This window comes from Miniopterus natalensis, chromosome X, assembly GCF_054644295.1.
Source record: "Miniopterus natalensis isolate mMinNat1 chromosome X, mMinNat1.hap1, whole genome shotgun sequence".
Classification (NCBI taxonomy): Eukaryota; Metazoa; Chordata; class Mammalia; order Chiroptera; family Miniopteridae; genus Miniopterus; species Miniopterus natalensis.
Window position 1 is genome coordinate 9,217,661 of NC_142103.1, and position 19,872 is coordinate 9,237,532.

General features: G+C 34.8%; 1 protein-coding gene across 5 annotated transcripts in view; it reads left to right on the plus strand.

Annotated features, from left to right (window-relative positions):
• Positions 1–19,872, plus strand: part of MBNL3 (muscleblind like splicing regulator 3) — a 96,232-nt gene that overhangs the window by 70,168 nt on the left and 6,192 nt on the right. For 4 of the 5 annotated variants that reach the window (XM_087829426.1, XM_087829427.1, XM_016197999.2 and 1 more), the window contains 7 exons: positions 743–907; positions 9,415–9,606; positions 10,628–10,864; positions 13,823–13,973; positions 15,628–15,663; positions 17,918–18,012; positions 19,246–19,316. In XM_087829426.1, coding sequence (XP_087685552.1) covers positions 743–907; positions 9,415–9,606; positions 10,628–10,864; positions 13,823–13,973; positions 15,628–15,663; positions 17,918–18,012; positions 19,246–19,302 — 933 coding nt within the window. In that variant the 3' untranslated portion in view covers positions 19,303–19,316. The remainder of the gene's footprint in view (positions 1–742; positions 908–9,414; positions 9,607–10,627; positions 10,865–13,822; positions 13,974–15,627; positions 15,664–17,917; positions 18,013–19,245; positions 19,317–19,872) is intronic. The other variant, XM_016198001.2, reaches the window with a different exon arrangement.

Consider the following 19,872-nt stretch of genomic DNA (forward strand, 5'->3'; position numbering starts at 1 on the left):
AATATGGAGATGTGATTGTGTAAACCATTTAGATATCATAAATAAGGAAAATTCACAGCATCAGTTCAAAACACTTGAACTAACTAATTTCTCCTGGTTCGAAACAAAAAGTTGCCTTTTTTTCTTCATCCATCTCTAGCACCTGTTGGGGGGGAGGTTGCTCGCAGTTTTTCTTGTCTTAAATGAGTTATGGTGAACCTAGTAATCTAAATGAGAGAACGATTAGCTGCTTTATATAATGCTCATGAGTTAAACACAACAACAGTTGACATTTGCCGATGCGATAAATATCTGTCCAGTTTTTCTATAGTAAGCATCCTATTTAGTAGCCACGTCAACATTTAGGCAACACCAAAGATGCTTGATTCCACAGGACTGACATATTATTCTGTTTGGAAGTGTTTAAACCATCAATAAAGCATCCAAATAGCTGTGGCTGCCAGATATAGAGATTTATTCTATGGTTACAAGATTGTCAGTGGATTTCAGGATTTTTCTCACATTGTATGGGTTTAGGAAAAAGAACTTGAGACCCCTAAATTTCCAGAATAATGAACCTAAAATTTAGAAAATATATTTCTGTGTATATCGTATTTTTATACTTTTTTCTCCACCCCCAATTGAGGGAAAATTTAACATTTTCCCTTTAATTTTCTCTATTGTTTGATACACTTTTATTATTCTTAGCCATATCAGATTTTTAGAAATATTAATGAAAATTAGTCTAATTCTTCATTTTTAGGGTCGGTGTGCCAGAGAGAACTGCAAGTACCTTCACCCTCCTCCACACTTAAAGACACAGCTGGAGATTAATGGACGGAACAATCTGATTCAACAAAAGACTGCCGCAGCCATGTTTGCTCAGCAGATGCAGTTTATGCTCCAAAATGCTCAAATGTCATCTCTTGTAAGTCAGAATTGTCTTCGAAAAATTGTGTATGTGTGCCTTTAGGGGAAAAAAAGAATATATGTCTACACTGGAAAAACCTTGCAGGGCCTTTGGGAAGTTAGTTATGGAAGGATTTAGGACACAAGCTAATGTATTAATGGACAACACAAAGCTGTCCTTCATAGGAAGGGAGCAATCAGGTGTGTTCGATTTGAAATCTGGGCTGTATTTAGGCATGAATTCAGTTTATAGAAGAATATTAATAAAGGAGCAGGGTCATTTTAAGATGAGGAAGAGGCCTGATTATTATTACATGATGTAAATCTGCAAATTCTAGGACATTAATTCCAATAGTTTTTTATGGTAATTTTATTGTTGCTTTTTAATAGACTTTTTATTTTGAAATAATTTTAGATTTAAAGAAAAGTTGCAAAGATAGTACAAAGGGTTCCCATATTATCTCTTACCCAGTTTCCCCCACTGTTAATATATTTCCATGGTATTTTTGGTGAAACTAGGAAACTGACATTTATACATTACTATTAACTAAATTCCAGATTTTATTCAGACCTCATCATTAGTGTACTCTTTCCGTTCCAGTGCCCAATCCAGGGTACCTCAGTGCATTTATTTGAATCTCTCTCCCCTCTCCTCTGGTCTGTGACTGTTTCTCAGCTTTTCTCTGTTTCCCACGACCTTGACAGTCTTGAGTAATACTGGTCAGATATTTGATGGTGGTTTTAATTTAACCTAGTCACCGAGTTTCTCTTTGCAGAAATTAATAAGATTATGGTGTCATTCTAGACAAGTATCTTACTATTTTTGTGGATCAGTGAGCTTAGATAGGTCCTTAAAAAAGCAATTCTTTTCCTATTGAGAATGAATCATCTTTTGCTACCTTAAAATATAAAGTTTCAGTTTGGTCTTTCAGGGGGAATTGAAAACTGCCTTTTCTACTGAATTTACCAGGTCTCAAATTTAGTTCAGTGGTGTTTCATTCTAATTCCAACTGGTCTACTTGCTTTAAACCATTAACAAGATGCTAATTTGAAAGAGTTATGTTACCTTTATTTGTTATCTGTTTCATCAGTGAATAAGTAATAAACACACTGAAAGCTGAAAGATGTTTGTAGTATTTAGATACGATGAAAATATGGATGCCAAGAGTGGATTGACTATCCCATTATAAAGTTGATTCTCAGAATTCAAGGAGATATGTGTAGATAGGGCACCCCTTAACTAGTCCAAATTGATAAGCAGTACATAAAACAAGTGGTGGGGGTACTGATGAGTCACTAAAATTTTGCACTGTTTCTTATTTCAAGAACATCTAGACAAATTTAAGTAAAATAAATAGATTTCATGTTCTATAGTATTAGTTTGCAAAAAATATTTGCCTTGGAATTCAGTGTTGATTAATTACATTATAAATTAGTTCCCAGAAGCTCACCAGTGAGCTCCTCAGAGCTCCTCTTTGGCCTTCAGGATTACTTTACATGGTTGAACTCCTTCAAACTATTTCCTGGGCTTTCACACACTGAAATATTTACATTTCTTCCTACTTCTAAAGGGGTAGGAAAGAGAAAGTCCACTAGATGCTGAGACTGGATAAACAAAGCCACAGAAAATTGAATGTGCTTGGTGAGTCCAGAAAATGTGAGTAGATGGGGAATAAATCAAGGGAGCTTTCTACCCATCTGTACTACTCTCAGCATCTTGTGGGATGTCCCAATTTCAGACTGAAGAAAGGATAGGAGCCAGACTTTATCACACACTTGAACCCAGTCTTTCCTAAAGAGTGAGAGTGTATATCTTTTCACAAGTCAAGGGACAGCATCAGGGCAGCAATCGAATGCCCTGTTTCAGGGAATCAGAGTAAGGTCTGGGGTAAAGCAGTGGTAAAGACAGAAGGCTGACTATTCATTTTCTATTTAGACTCCAGTAGAGTCTCTCCATTCCTAGTCTCAATTCTTTATGCATTATTGATCATGCTGGCTCACACTGGGGAACAGGGAGTAGTTTTAGAGCCTAATAAGAGATACATAGAATTTTCTGGCCTCTTGTTCCTTCTAATTTGATTCTTCATGCTTTCTATAATAGAATACATTTCCCTTATTTCTCAGTGAAGGTAATTTTAGATTCCAGGCTGTAGAACATGACTTACATGACTCACAGGAGTACAATTTATTTTATAGCATATCACAAGATACAAGTCATTACTTAGAAGACCCCAGGGAACAATTGGAAATTGCTTTTCTAGCTCATAGTTATTTAAAAATAGCTGTTGTGACGTGATAAACTGATAAAACATTAAATTTTGCAATTATTATGTGTAAAAAAATTAACCCCACAATGGTTAATATGATCCTCTTTTGAGGTCTAGAAAGCTGCTTTGAAAGCATGTTGTAATTGAGCTAGTAACAATTTTAAATGACATTTACCAGTCTGATTAGAAAGAAACGTTCTTTGTTATGGATCTTGATATTACTATAAAAGTAACATGTATTTTACTTAATTTATCTCATACCTACTCTCCCCAAATAATCCTCTCTCCCTTTTAACACTCTCCATAATGTGATCATTTTCTTTAAAATAGTCAAGCTTTTGTTTAAATTTCCAGCCCTGATGTTTGTATGGTTGCATATTAAGACCCATTTGATATCGCTGGCTTGAACTTCAGGTCTTTCCACAAAACATACTTTGATCTGTTTCTAGGATACCAGAAGAGCACATCTGTTTTTGGAAAACTGGAGTATGGTTTGCTTATTATAAGCCCTCAGATAAGGAGAATGTCAGCCTAAATGGTATGGTAGCTAGAGAACAGATTCTGTTCAGTGTGACTGAACAATGACTAAAAGCCACACCTAGTCAGTTTGGGTGGAATGCTTGCTGTACCAGGCAAGTTTGTTCACTGTGTTTAACAGGCTTGAATTGACATTTACTAGTATAAAATTCCACCTCTGAAAGCTTTTGTTAGCCCTATTGAAGAAGTGTAGTAAATGAGAGAAATGGTGTGACTCCCTGATATTTTTCAATGTTGATTAAGAGAGAATTTTTGATGTTCTCAGCAAAAAACTATAAGTTTACGAACTCCCCGTGGCATCATTAGGGAGGCCAACATGAGCACTGTACAAGAATCTTAGGCAAAGTAGACATACTGGATTACTCTCAAACAAAGCTAATGGTTTAAAATTTTAGGAATTTTCATTACAGGGAGGAAGGAGCCTCACTGCTGGATGCAGTGTATGTATGTATAAAGTGGACATGGTGTTATAAGGCTATTAAATATTTTTTATTTAGACATTTTGCATAATCCAGACCTGTCCATATCTAGTAAATTTCTTTAGTTTCTCTCTCTGAATGTGTTGACTCACATTGAGGCAGTTCTTTACACACAGATAAACTTGACTCAGTTGAGTGTATTTACCTGATGATTTATATAGAGATTATTGGCTTGGCACATTTGGCTTAGCCATTGGGGTGTACCAAATCCTCTGGCCTGCTTTATGCTTTTCATGGCTTGCATTCCTGTGGCCAGGTTATGGTGTCCCAAACCACGCAGACTGTAAGCATGGGTTTCACTCCAAGATTTTCGTTTATCACAGATAGAATTATCTGACTTCTGTCTGGATCCTCCCCACCTTTTTAACATAATTTTTATAGTTCTATTTACCAAATACATTTCTCATAAACAAGATTATATGTTTATCTGACATTAATATAGTAAAAAATGAAGGTTATGTGACACTTCAGAACCCAAAGGGGAAAAATAGGAAGTTCCAGTAGAAAGGAAGAAGGGAGATATACTAATTAATAAATAATATCATTATTTTCAGACTCCAGTGTTTTTAATGTTTTTCTTCTTTTTTTTTAAAATAGGAGCTATAAGGTAGTTTTAAGTGACTTGATGTAAAATTGCAAAATATTTATTTACTTTTTCATTTTTGAAAAAGTTTAATAGTTAAATGATTTTAGTAGTTAATGACAAAAGGATAATATCTTTCCCTCACCAAGGTACATTATACATTGTGCATATTCACATCAGAGTTACATTTTTTCTAGTTCACATAAACTAATTTTATTGACTGAATTATTTATGCTATATCTCTAATTGTCATGGCTCTTTTATTAAAAGTTATGAAAAAGGTGGGTAAAGTATTTTGTAGATTTCAAGGAAAAGGAAACTATGTCCATATTCCAGATTACTAGTCTTGTGGTCAGTACAGAAATTTAAGTATATTTTAATGGTGGTTCTTCAGTGGGTTTCTCAGTTTACCTACTTGCAAAATGACAGATGGTGCTTAGCTGTTTCATATCGGTGTGGTGACATTAAATGTTTTGTAAAGTGATTTTTGCAAAATGTTCAAGTCAGTAGATAACATGCATTATGCAATTATAAGGCTAATATGCTGTTAATATAATTATGACTGACTGTCATTATCATGTGAAGTTCCATATTGACTGAAGTTGACCAAGTCACATCACAAGAGTGAGTGGAGTGAAACCATACTATGAACCCACATTTCATCTGGATTTCACTACGTTCTCTAAAATATTAGAGAAGATTTTACTATAGCTATAGCAACTAAAGCCTAACATTATTTATTTGTTCAACAAATTATTTCCAGGGGTAGGTTAGTGAAGGCTCAGGGCCCCTCATTTGCATGATCTCCTTCCAAGGCCCTTGGAAAAGCCCAAACAATATGTTTACAATGGGTTTGTAAAATTTGCAAAATATATTTCTGTATAAAGCTCCCCTCCCCAACTCTACTGAAAAACGACAGGCCCTACAGATCCTGGATTCACTCCTGATTGCAATTACTGATCTAAAATAGAGTAGTCATTCAGGTTCTTTCAAAAGGCTGTGTATGTTACACTGCTTAACGCTCCTTTTGTAGTAAAACAAAATAAATCACACCAGCAGTAGGTTTGCTGTCTTGTGTCAAGTCTGTTAATACACAATGCGAAATCTTTTTTTTTCAAAAGTTAAACAAAAATGGTACACTTTTGCAGACAGAGGGCATTTGTACATGATATCTTTTACAGAGCCCAGTTTCTTTGATAGTGATAAATCTCAACATTCTCCCTCTCTCCTCCCTCATATTTTCCCATGGGATATATTAAACGTAATCTCTTCTCATTACAGTTTGTGTCCTTATCCTCTGGGGCTGGTTAGCTCAGTTGGTGCTAATGAAACCACGTGGGCCTGCTCTTGGTCACAGTCTAAGCTACAGCCAGCTACCTCAAAATTGCTTGCTGTTGATCAGCAGTGAGATGAAAGCAGAAAAGTTGGGAAAGCTCTGTGAAAAGCCTTTTCCTTGATGGAAGATAAACAAAACAAAAGTAACAATAAACAAAATCAATGCTTGACAATCTTACCTATAAAGGATGATCTTTTTCTTATCAAAGCCATCCCCTTGCTCAGATCTCCATCAGGAGACCTAGTTTAAAACCCACGGTTGCTCCTGCACAAGATAATAATCTTCACTCCAATGTAAAAATGCATACATACATATGTGTGCCATCTACTCTGTGCCAAACATTTAAAGGGTAAGAGGTGGATAGAAAGATGAATTAGAAACAGTCTCTAACATCTAGGAAAGTATAACAATAGTAAGATGGTGAATTAATGTTTTTGTGACCCCCCTTAATTTCTGACATATACCTGATCTTCTGTATTTTTATAGCTTTGGGCTTTTCTTTTTTCCTCCATAGAGTTATCTTGCTATTAATGATGTGAGGTTTTGCTTTGATTTGTGTTATTTTGGTGGTTGTGATGGCTGTTTGTTGAACCCCTGATCATTATAACACTTAGAGTCCGTTTATCCTGGACTTGCACTGAGATGTTTAGAGTCTCCCCCCTCCCTGTGGGGTGTTGGGGTTTTTTCTTTTCTAAGATCTTGGCATTCCTTCCTCTTCTCAAAAAATCTACATTTTGTTTCATACCTTTTGTTTAAATTGAGTAACCATTTGATTTTTAAAAAAATACTTTTCCTTCCCTAGTGAGATGATAAAGTTAATTGAATTGTCATTATTACATTGTGGTTCACCAACAAATAATTTTTAGGTCAGTTCTTGTTCACTTCTCGGGAACAAAGTCAAAACTGCCTTGTCCAGAAGATCCTTACCTCTAGTCATCATCTGGTGTTATGCTGATGTGTGTGTAGGTTCTCCGTTATAACTCCTGGCCTACTTTACAGCTTCTTCTCCACCAAATATAGGCAGATCCAAACCAGGACTTGCCCTGTTTTGCATGCTATACTTTACACCTTTTATCCCTGCAATAATCTATTGATCCTTTACCTACCTGCCTACCTTGAATGCTTTCTCTTACTTGGAGACTTCTGTGACTAATAAGGTCAGAAAATCCAGGTCTAGGTGAGAACAACTATCTACTTTTGACCCTTGAACTTATTTTTTTCTTAGCTTTCTCTGGAGCCACAGTGACTTATTCATTAACAAGCATGATTAGTACATAAACACCACTATCTGCTTTGTATCTGTTTATAAAGTTAACTCTCAATTACCGTGGGACCAATTAACCAGTAGAGGTTATGTGGGCTTCCCACTGTGCCTTTTGGCTACTTCAGTCCTTGCAGAAAATCACACAAAGAGTGTGCAAATGACCAAGTCAAAACTGTGTGACCAAGATCATTCATTTGCGCTCCATATGAATAGTTACTAAAGTCTGATAGAAACTAAAATTATACATTTCAATGTGCTTTGGGATAGTCTAAGGATAGGAAAGAAATATGCATGGTGATGGTGAAATGGGCTTCCTTTTATACTGTATAAATGCTTGTAAGTGAGCAATAAAATTAAGGTATTATGTCTGCTAGTAAAAGTTAAGAGGACTATTTTTCTGGTATTAAAATTGAGTCTACAAATTGTTACCAAATGTTTACCATCCTATAAAAGAAAATGTTTAGTCATCCACCTCTAGATAGGACCTCAGAGATGGAAGGCCCCAATTATCATATTACTTTCTTACCAGGATTAGCCAAAGTGACTTAAACTATTTTGCATTCATCCAATAATTGTAACTGATCTGGGTTATTATTGAAATAACTACAAGTAGATCTAGGCTGTTGGAGAGACACAAAGATTGGTTTAGCATAACATTTACTTTTTATTTCTTTATATTAGCTTGAGGAATAACCCATTTAAGTATTAACTCAGTGTTTCTAAAATGTATGTGTAAACTGGACATATCTATTTGAGGCATAATTTTCCCTTGAATTATATTGTTATTCAATGGTGCTTCAGAATCCTTTAAGACTAATATGTGGTGACTCCTAACATTTTACCTTTAGAGAATTACATCTGTCTTTGTCACTGAGCAGTTATTTTTCTATTAACAAGTAGTTAAGAACCTTAATTTTAGTGACTATTTAAAATAACATTTCAGTGAATACTTTAGTATTGGTTTCTAAAGCTAAACTTTTTCAACTTCTAGAATCTTGCCACAAGTATTAAATTCACATCAATAGATTTATACATAATTAGCACTTTAATCCAGAAATTGATGGAGTGCTTTATTTTCGGGAACCCTCTAGAACAAGGGTCAACAAACTTTCCTGTAAATAATTAAATAGTAAAGGTTTTAGGCTTTGTGGGACAATGGGCGAAGTTTAGGATATTATGTAGGTACTTCTATAACAAGAGCAAAAACAAATACCGACTACTATTTGTAATACAGATCTACTGATGAGCACAGTCAACTTTATGGACACTGAAATGTGAATTTCACATAATTTTGATGCATTATGAAATATTTTTTATCTTGTACTTTTTTCAACCATTTAAAAATGTAGAAATCATTCTTACCATTTGGTCGTACAAAAACAGGGCAGACGAGATTTGGCTCAAGCGGCTTTCAGAAGAACCTTAAATCTACTTGCAAAGGTCATGTCTATAGAAGGAGACAAGGCAGATTGTCCATGTATATATCATTGGTGACATAGTTTTTAGATAAAAATGAAAGTGCTGAAGAAAACACATTTGGAACAGAATCCCATCAATGATGTGAAATTTGGTTAACTCATGATTGTTAAAATTATGTGGCTTATTTATCAGTTTACCAATAAATTTGATACTCAAAGATACTTGTTGGTTTAAAAGCAACTCCTATATGGAATTAGTATGAGACTCAAAATAAATCGAAGAAACAATAGCAATTTTTTAAATCCTCATCTGAGGATATTTTTTTCCCATTGTTTGTTAGAGAGAGTGGAAGGGAGGCAGGGGGAGAGAGAAAAACATCGATGTGAGAGAGACACATCAACTGGTTAACTCCTGCTCATGCCCGATAGGGGTTGGGGATCGAACCTGCAACCCAGGTATGTGCCCTTGACCAGGAGCAACCCTTTGATGCAAGGTCCGATGCTCTAAACATTAAGCCACATTGGCCAGGGCAGCAACAATGGCAAATTTTGATATGCTTAAGCTTTCTTAAAAAATGGCTCCTTGTGTATTATTAGGAATAAATGTTTACCTCTAACACTATTTTTCTTTCAAACATACAGGCTTCCTTCCCCATGACTCCATCACTTGCAACTAATCCTACCATGGCTTTCAATCCTTACTTACCCCATCCTGGGATGGGCCTGATTCCTGCCGAACTTATGCCAAATGCACCTGTTCTGTTTTCTGGAAACCCGCCTCTCACAATGCCAGGAGCTGCTGGTCCAAAACTGATTCGTACAGATAAACTGGAGGTATTTGTGTAGAAATATATAAATACCTATATGGTTGATATTAACCTTATGCATAAAACAACATCCTCAGAGCTCTATGTTTTGAATGTTTTAAATAAGTGCATTAAATGTTAAATATTTTACTACTGCAATTATACCCTTTTGTGAAGTGCATTGATTCAGTTGTACAGTAGGTCAAAGAATGTTTTAGTGTCCCTGGCCACAGACTGCATCTCTTTTGCTATGGCATAGGAAGTCTAGGGGAATTCTGCTTTTACCTAGGCCTCAGCTTCACAGACCAGAAGTATTAGAATAATCAAATTGAAAATAAGTAGACTAATCTATCTGTTAATGAAGAATGTAAATGAATCTCATAGTATCTAAACCTTTTTTCCCCATTTTTAAAGAATGTTGTATTAGATATTAAATATCCCCTGATGCCTAAGAAAATAAAATTTAAAAGAAATTTCAAGCAGCTGATTTATTGAAGTTCTTCAAACATCTCTTGTCATTTTTCATGTATTGAAATAAATAACTAGTCAGTGTCTTACAAAGTCAGCTTCATTGGCAGCTCCTTAAATGCCAGGCAGTGTATCATAATGGAATTTGATTGTACACATAATGTAATTCAATCATGGTCCACAAGTCTGCTCCTGGAAAAACACATTGCTGTGTGATAAAGACTCATCTCGGACCTTAACAAAATAACTCTCTTTTGCAAGCTTAGCTAATTACACTTTAGGCTGTATTAAATGGAAAATTAAAAATTAGTTTCCAACAGTGCTTTTAAGCACTTTTATTTCAATGTAAGAAAAACAGAGAACTTTCCTTTGGAGAGAATGAAATTTTTTTTCTAGGAATCAAAATGTTGTCTGTGTTTACATCTCATAGTGAATATGGCCTTACATTATCCTTCAGCTTTTTAGATTTTTTCCTAAATAAATGACAAAGTAATGTATACTATTGTTCTTACATTCACTGGCAAAATAAATACAATCTAATCACCTTCCAAGTCATCAATGTGATACTGTTTTTCTTCAAGGTTTGCCGAGAATTTCAGCGTGGAAATTGTACCCGTGGTGAGAACGATTGCCGCTATGCTCATCCTACTGATATTTCTATGATTGAGGCAAGTGATAATACTGTGACCATCTGCATGGATTATATCAAAGGCCGATGTACCCGGGAGAAATGCAAATACTTTCATCCTCCCGCACACTTGCAAGCCAAACTCAAGGCAGCTCATCACCAGATGAACCACTCAGCTGCCACCTCGATGGTAAGAACAGGCCAGGACTTGTGGACTATTTATTTGGGGGAAAATGATTAGTCTATTTCCCAATGTATGTCTTGTAACCATAATCTTGGATAGTCATGAGTGGACCTTAATATGAATAGCCAAGGTTATAAGCTGGAAAAGAGAGAATCCATTTATTCTACTTCATTTACTAAAATATTCTAAAGGTAATTATTTAAAAGCTTTGCTGATTATTTTAATCTACTGCGCTTTTTCTCCCATTTTTCAGAGAAAGAGAAACTTACATGATTTAAACAGTAAATTAGTTTTGAGTGTTTTTTTTTTATAGCATAACTAACCTTAGTAAATGAAAAAGTCAGCAAGGTGCCTCTCTGCCTGTGAACCACCTTCATGGTCACTTTGCTAGTAATATCCATAATGCCTTTCAAAAGCAGAAGACTTGAAAGATGGGATAATAAGTAGGCTCTCATTTCCCAGAGGTTAAGGTTCCCTTTCTTTTCTGGAGGAATAGTTTTAAGGGAGCAGCCAGCTGAGGCTGGGGGAGACAATTCTACATGGTTGAGAGAAGAGGCAAAAAGAGTTGTCCTAGAAAGTCAGTTTTGGGGAAAAGGTAATTCTAGTTAACACTGAAAGGTAGGAGCTAGGGAAAATAATTATATACCACAGTACTGTATGATAGGTTGAGAAATAAGAATTGTGATTACTTGTTTGTCACAGCTCTCAATTATTTTGACAAGCTGCGTGCTATTTTCTTTTTGGCTTGGGCCCTTCTTTGTGTAATAGGGCATAACAATCCAATAAGGGACAAAACCTTGAGGAACCTCCTATTTCCTGACTGTGGAAAAAAATCATCTACAGGACTCTGAAGCCCCTGACAGAGACCTTGCCTTTACTCAAGGAAATACATTTATTTTCAGACCTCCCCTATTTGTTCACAGTATTTTCCTCATGAGTTGAAATCTACCTTGCTGTAACTGGAACTTACACTAATTTTATTACAGAAAATAAGTCAATCCCTATTCCACATGAGTGGTGACTGTGATGTCCTTTTCTCTAAACCAGATACCCCAAATTTCTCCCAACTTGTCTTGGTAGATTATGGCTTTAAGGGTGCAGCACCAATTTTGGACTTGCTCCACTTTCTCAATGCCCCTGTTCTCTCATGACTGAACCCATTACTTCATGAAAGATCTGAGCGCCAAAGTAGAACAAACTTATTTTCTCCTTTGATCTGGATAACATAAACTGTTAATGAATGTTAAAAAAAATAAAAAGACTTCACCATGTGTTTTTTATCTTAAATTCTTTTGATTGAGGGAATTTCAAGCTATGAAAATAGGAGGTATCCAGAATGTTCAATGTAGAATTTAAGCCTTCAATTTTTTGATTCTTTCAGTTGGTGGCATAGAGTTCAGAAACAGTGTGGACCTACCATAAAAGAGAAGGATACAGCTGGCCCCTCTAAGTAAAGGTTCTCAAATGTGTGGGGTGTATAAAGAACAGCTTGCTTGTGCTTTTATGGACCTGTCCCACACTCAGACATGGGGCCTTCATATGTATGTGGCCATTTCTGATAATTTGGGTATGCTCGGTAAAATACACATAAGTCAGCCCCAAATTTCTATGTAGAAATTTTCATATTATATCGGCCTTCAGTTGATTGGTACTTGTGAATGTAAATCTAATATGCCTTTCTGAGTAACGGATGAGAGCAGAGACTTAGCGGTTAAGTCAAATTGGCCCATAGGAATTTGTCTGAAATAAGATTAAACAAAGGTGGCTTTCCATGAAGAAGTTTAAGCTTTCTATATTTTTAAGGATTCAGAGTAGAAATGCTTTATAAAAGAGATATTTTACACTGTTCATGGTCATGTGCATAGCTCAGGTTGACTTCATTGAAAGAAGCTTGTATGCATTTAAAATAAGACTTGAAGTATTGATGTTTAGTTTCACAAAGAAAATACTGATTCATTTAGGCTTTCTTTATCCACAGGAGCAAGGAGGTCATGACATATCCCTTTTTAGTGTATGGAAGGCTAATTACTCAGCACAAGTGTCCTTGTCTCCTTGAGAATTTGAAGCACACCTAATTGTTGCCTGGTCATGTTTTTAAGTAGTCTGTAATTTGCTGAGAGAAAAAAAAAATGTAATTACAAACTTCTCCAATGAGTCTGATCCAGGGACAAGTTTGACTGAGTACTATAAGAGTATTGTAAGCATGGTGGGATTTTGAAAGAATTGTAGACATGAAAGGAGGATTTTAAAATGCTAATCCAGTTTAGAATTAAACCTTACAAGGACTGTACAAAGCAAATGGCACATACTGAAATGCACAGCAAGCTGCTATAAATGAGAATTGCATTGATTTTGCTAGCTATCTATGGTATCTGGGTGAGGTGGATGATGGAGTAATAACTCATTTACCTTCTTCTAACATTTTAGTTGGGAGATATACAGTTACAGAATTTGGATCTGAAGTTCTTGTATAAGTTAGATTTTGTTTTTTAGGGCTATAGTATCAGACTCCAAATACTGATAATGTTTTATCATCTATATACCATTTATCTCCTAAATCCATACCAGAATTTTAACTGGAAGAAATCTCTTTCCTGCTATAGCTGTTGCCTCCGCTAATCTCATTTTAATAGATTAGTAGATGTGCATCTCTGAGATGTTAATTTTAAATGCTTATTTGCTGTTAACAGCTTCCTGTCACGGCCTGTCCAAATGATGAGGTTCTTTTATATTTACCTCAATTAGTGAAGTTGAAAAGCTGCTTTTTTTCCTTGTATGCATTTTTCTGTTTTGAATCAAGTCTCCATTTAGTGAACTGCTTCATCTCTGCAGTTGGTTACCTTGCTCAATGGATATCCTTGCAGAGGGTTCCCAGACCATACCTTATCTAACTGCTGCTTGCTTGGTTTAAGTACATTCTTTACTTTCTTTAGTACTATATATTAATCTATCCCTCCCTCACAGGCCCTACAGCCTGGTGCATTTCAACTGATACCAAAGAGATCGGCACTTGAAAAGACCAATGGTGCCGCCCCGATCTTTAACCCCAGTGTTTTCCACTGCCAACAGGCTCTGACTAACCTGCAGCTCCCACAGCCGGCATTTATCCCTGCAGGTGAGAACAGGGTTCTGGACACTGCGACTGTAATGATGTTGTGAGTGTATATAATGCACACCAGCTTCTAAAGAATTTTTATGCCAGGACTGTCAACAGGTGTTTTGACTGGAAATAAAACATGGCAGTTATGTTTGATCTGCTGATATATATAAAAAAACTGTTTCTGTGATTCCTGAAAATAAATGATTTGAAATCCAACCAGGAAACACTGTCAATATTTTTATTTTTAGTGTTTCTTAATTTTTGCTTCTTATCATTGATTCACTTGTTTCAGTCTCAAACTAATTTCTTGACTCTTAGGTATAACATTCAAAGACATTGGTTTGCCCTAAAAAATGTATTTCTCATTTTCAGCATTGCAAAAATATGTAGTCTATATATCTTTGATATACCGAAGATACTTATAATAAAACTACCCTTAAATTTATAGCATAGTATAATACTCAGGTAATATATAGTATAATATAACAGGTAGTTCTAGCCTCTAACTCTTAAACCAGTTAATGTAAAAATACAGCTTTTCTGACATATTATCCTGACACTTTGCAGCATATTTTGTTATCCTCTACATTCATCTATATTTAATAGCTTAAGAATTTTGTACCAAATTGAATAAAAAATTTTTAAGCCAGAATTTTGTTCAAATGTGTATATATATATATATATATATATATATATATATATATATATATGAAAATACTTTTCTTTAGTGGTTTAGTACTTTAAGAATTAGCATGTAGTCTCTCTTAGAAATAAATCTAAAGTACTAACTACCCAGAGTATAGATTTTCTTACCAGAATTATAAATGCCCATTTTTGAAAACTATTATTAAATGAAAATGACATGATTTAAAAATTAATTTATAAAGCCTTGTTAATTACAGAAACATACTAAATGCATAGTATTATATACCTGGACTTGAAACAAAACCTTTTGGTTAATTGATAAATTAATCAATAAATCAATTAATCAGTTAATAAATTTTGAAAGAAGCTATTAAAAAGTATTTTGTCTAGTGACTAACTGCAATAATTTTCATGGTATCATTTAAAAAACACAATTTTTAGATTTTTTTGCTGGATTTGGATAATTTAAAATCTAGATTTATAAGCCAAAATATGTGAAGAATCCTGTCCCTCTTAATAGCAAATTACAAACCTCTCAGGCTGAGAGCCCCCTTTTGATGAAAAGCCTATTTGTCATATGTTCATAGTCAAGCCCTCAGTTACAAGGTGGAATGGGCAGTGATAATAGATAATTGCTCTAAATAGAACTATTGGCACTGGGTACCTTGGTACATATTTTGAAAATAATTTATGTAATAAAATTCTCCCTTTCATGATTAAAATTACTTAGGATGTATTTGTCCAAAATAAATAAAAGATGTAATTTAAGTGAGATAATCCTCTTAAAGAAAAATTAATATTAATTTTTATACCTAAGAGTCCAAGAATTACTTTGATTACCTGGGTTTGTGGTTTTAAAACTAAGCTATAATTGTAAACATAGGAGATCACTTGGATTTGCATGTGCTGATTAATTCATATTGCAAAGAATATCTTTTTAGTTAAAAATTATTTCTATCAGTAAAGCTTAAATAATGAAATATCTCTTTTCTTTACTTTTCACGCTTTTCTGCATGGTGTACAGGGCAAATACTGTGCATGCCACCTGCTTCAAGTATTGGTAGGTTTTGTACAAAAATTCTCAACTTTTTCTAATCTGAAAAAAGTGATTTTCTGTTGTGACTGTGAAAGAGATGAATGAACGATGTGGTTGGAAATTTTCTGAATATTTAAGGTTTCATGTCTTTGTGGAATCACAATAGTCCTGCACTCTCAAGTCCTAGTTGGTTGGCCAAATACTGACCCTGCCTTTGCTTTATTTTCACCCTAAAAATGATGAACTATTTTGAAATATTTATTTATCTAGGCAGAATGGGCAGTTTTGTTCTTAACTTTACATATGTTACTAAGAAATTATAAAATATTTAAAATGTATAATTTCTAAAGTAAAAAAAATTCCTCCAAAAAAAGTTATCCTTAAGATCTAAATTATTCAATACTCAGATGTTTAGAAAGGATGAGTTAACAAAGCTAGAACATTCCTTAATGTTATGTGATGAATTCTATAATGTTCTAGGATGAAGCACATGTGCAGGGAAACTAGGCACAACAGAATAATTTCAAAGTGACTCTCGAGGGGTATGTGATTTTTAAACAGTTACACAAGATACTTAATTAACCACCAATACAATATGGTAGCCATCACTAATACAAAAGACAAGAAAGTGACTTGTTTCCCTGTCTAGAATTCCTGGGGAGTTCACAGCTCCTGTAGTCCCCATGAACACCAGGAACAGTTGAGGAGAAAATAGCTCTGTTTGATACAGGGAGAAATTATTCCACCCCCACCCCAACATTTCATATTAACCCAGTTCCTTTCATTCTTTTTGAGAGTTTGCAGTAGCTTTATCTCTATCCTATTGGTCAAACAGAATAGGCGCAAAGCCCCAAAAGAACTAAGAAGCCTATTGAGATAAAACAACCACATAGTAGTAACACTCACTGGCTATGGAGGTGAGGCTTCTTTTATTGAGGGATTGGCTGTCCCCTGTAAGAATTAAAAATATTTCCATTGATAATAACAGGAGCACTATATGCATAGGATTAGAAGAACAGACTTCTGCAAGTTTGTGAAATGTCTTTGTCTTCACATTTTGTGACTCTGCTCCCCTGTCCTTTCGCCTAAGAACTCTGTGTAGGAATGCAAGCTGCATGCTTCAGTAGTGCTGCTTCCTTCGTAATTGCTGTGTTCCCAAAGCAGGGGAAAAGAGTGTTTTTAGAATTGACACGTTGTACAATAAGGGATGTCTATAAGTAATGGATAACTAGAGATAGGCATAAGGAATAACTACAGAGTTTCTGTTAGTCACCATTTGGGGTATAACTGTGGTTTCTATGACATTACGTATGTTGATTTTCCTCTCTCCAGATCATTCATTTTCTCTGTAGACTTTCAGAAAATCTGAATTCAACCAGTGTAGATGTAAATTATTATATATGAATGCTTGCCATTCACCCATTAATTCCTTGGTTTGCTTTCCAAAATGAGCTGAAAATGAGAAAAGCATCCAAAAGGCTTTTAAAATGAGGTAGAAACTGGAAAAGGCAAAGAGAAAATATCCTGAAAGAGATGCTATAGCTGCTAACCATTGTAGCTGTAATATTTGCCATGAAGACAAGATTTTGTCAGATATTTTCTATGAAGTATCCCATGTGTTTGTTTGATAAATAGCTTAAATTTCAAGGGGCTTGCCAGAGGTGTCCTTAAAAACCTGAACGTGTAGGCCATTATATTCTTCATATCTGCTCCCCTACCGTATACCCACCAATTGAATTACTACTTTTTTTTGCATGTAGATCAGGTAAGTATGCAATAACTGTCCCTTTGAAACTGCAAATCTAGTGACAGCATCATATTTATAAGTTAGTGAACCCAAACACCAACTCACAGTTCCTTACTTCTATTTTGAATGTGCAACACAATTACTTTTCTGCTTAACTAGCTATTCATACAGATAGCCTTGGTAAAACCAGATTTTATTATATGCAGCCATTATAACCCTCTGGAAATTTGGCCTTTAAATTCAAATAAAATGTGATTCTACTAAAAATCTAACTAAATGTTGAGAGTAATTTTGTTTTCCTTAATGTAAACTATAATTGGTTTTCCCTTTTCTCTTTTTAAATGTTTCCCCATTCTGTGCTGTGTTGCTTTGCACTGACTGTGATTGCATGTTGCACCCTGGTGTATCCATCATGATGATGTCACATGGCTTGTTGCTGTGATACCTACCATGCTCCATTCCATCGTTTATGTCATGGTGACATAAATGGTTCACCTCCCTCGTGTTGCTTCCATGGTTTCCCATGGAAAGTGCCCATGATGCACGGCGCTACACCTACCACTGTGTCTGCAGCTACAACACCTGCCACCAGCGTTCCCTTCGCTGCAACAGCTGCAGGCAATCAGGTTTGGCAATTTACTTCACCTAAATAACTACACTGTGTTGGTAAGACGCAGTGTATGCTTTTTGGATTGGTGAGAGACATTGGTACATAGTCTTTGTTTCCTAAGCAGTCATTACATTTAAATTTTTATTTTTGTGTTTATTCTAGAGCAGCAATTTTCAACCTGTGTGCCACAGCACACTTGTGCACTGCAAGAGGCACACTGGTGTGCCACCAGAAGTTTTTAAACACACAATACCTGACTGATTAGTCAGGGGCACTGATCTCTCTTCCCTTTGATTGTCAAATAAAAAATTACAACAGCCAACACAACAATGTGTGAATGAATTAAAATTATACCTATTTTTTGTCAGACTGGCAATAAATATATTTTTTTGGTGTGCCACAGAATTTAAGTAATTAGTTTGTGTGTGCTATGAGATGAAAAAGGTTGAAAATTGCTGCCCTAGAGGGATGTATCTGCTTTGTTACTTATCCTGAGGTGAATCGGCAGAGTTTTCTCATTTTCAGTGAGTTACCATATGTCTCTCTTGATATGCTATATATACAATTGTTGCTACTACACCAATCCTTAAATGTATATACTAAATGTCTCTTAAACAATTCCTCATTGGTCAAGAGGTGAATTTGTTTTATTTTACTACCATTTTTGGTTATGGTATTTAAACTTTCACTTAGTACAATCACCACCTTTACCTTCATATCTACTGGAAAGAAAGCAAGTTAACACATTTCTTTCTAAGGCACAGATAACCCTATAATTATCTAGTAATTATGTCAGAAATTTCTTCTCATACTGACATAGGATGTGCTTGTGCTGTTCTGATATTCATTTGCTTTAAGTATTTACAAGCAGAATAACAAGGAAAATTATAAATTTGGGGGGAATCTTGAAACTGTAAGGAGATACATAACAATAGTTACAGTGCAATGTGCAGTGTTATGGCTGTTTTACCTTACTAAAGTGGTAACCATACTTCAAGACCGCAAGTTCCGCTGCTGTTTCAATTACAAGTATGATAACCATAAAGCACACAGAGCATTAATTAATTGGAGAAATAAATCACACTCTAATCTGTGTTTTGCAAAATTAACTATTAGTGGATATGGTTAATATGTCTAAATTTTCCTGTGAATTGATTATGGTATTAATTACCATGTCCAAGCAGTGAACAAAATAAATGGAATTCTCTCAAGAAACTATTTTAATCTGAAATCTCTTTTACTACTACAGATACCCCCATTATCAATTGATGAATTGAACAACAGTATGTTTGTTTCACAGATGTAGAAGTTACCAGAACAGTAAGTTTCTTTAAGTATTAATATAAATAATATTTATAGGTTATATTTTTTATTTACACAATTGCATTTGCTAAAGCTTCAGTAAATACTTTCATTAATAGACATTGCTTATAACCCAGAGCTTGATTTAAAGCATCCTAAATTTTCCAAATTGAAATGTAGATAGCAAATATGCAATCTTTGTATAAAAATGACAGCTGGTACTGTATTTTCCCAATGTGCTTAAAAATTCTGAAATGTTTTCCTATTATTAAAGGGGTATAATTTGTTAGCCAAAGACAGAGATCACTTTTCAATTTTAATTCTTTAACATTTCTCTAGCTTCTTTTAAAACTTAAATTTAAGCAAAGTAATTTTGTCACAATTTGACTGCGATGGTTATTTTAAAGACAGCAAGCAATATACTTCTACGTTGTTATAGAAAATAGTGATTTTACAGTCTGCCATTTTTGCACTGCTTCCCATGTAAGTCTATCAGAATTGCTCCAGTTCTTTTGAAATTTGAGTGATATAATTTAGTAATTTAATCAGTATTTTCATTCAAATCATGGCTTTT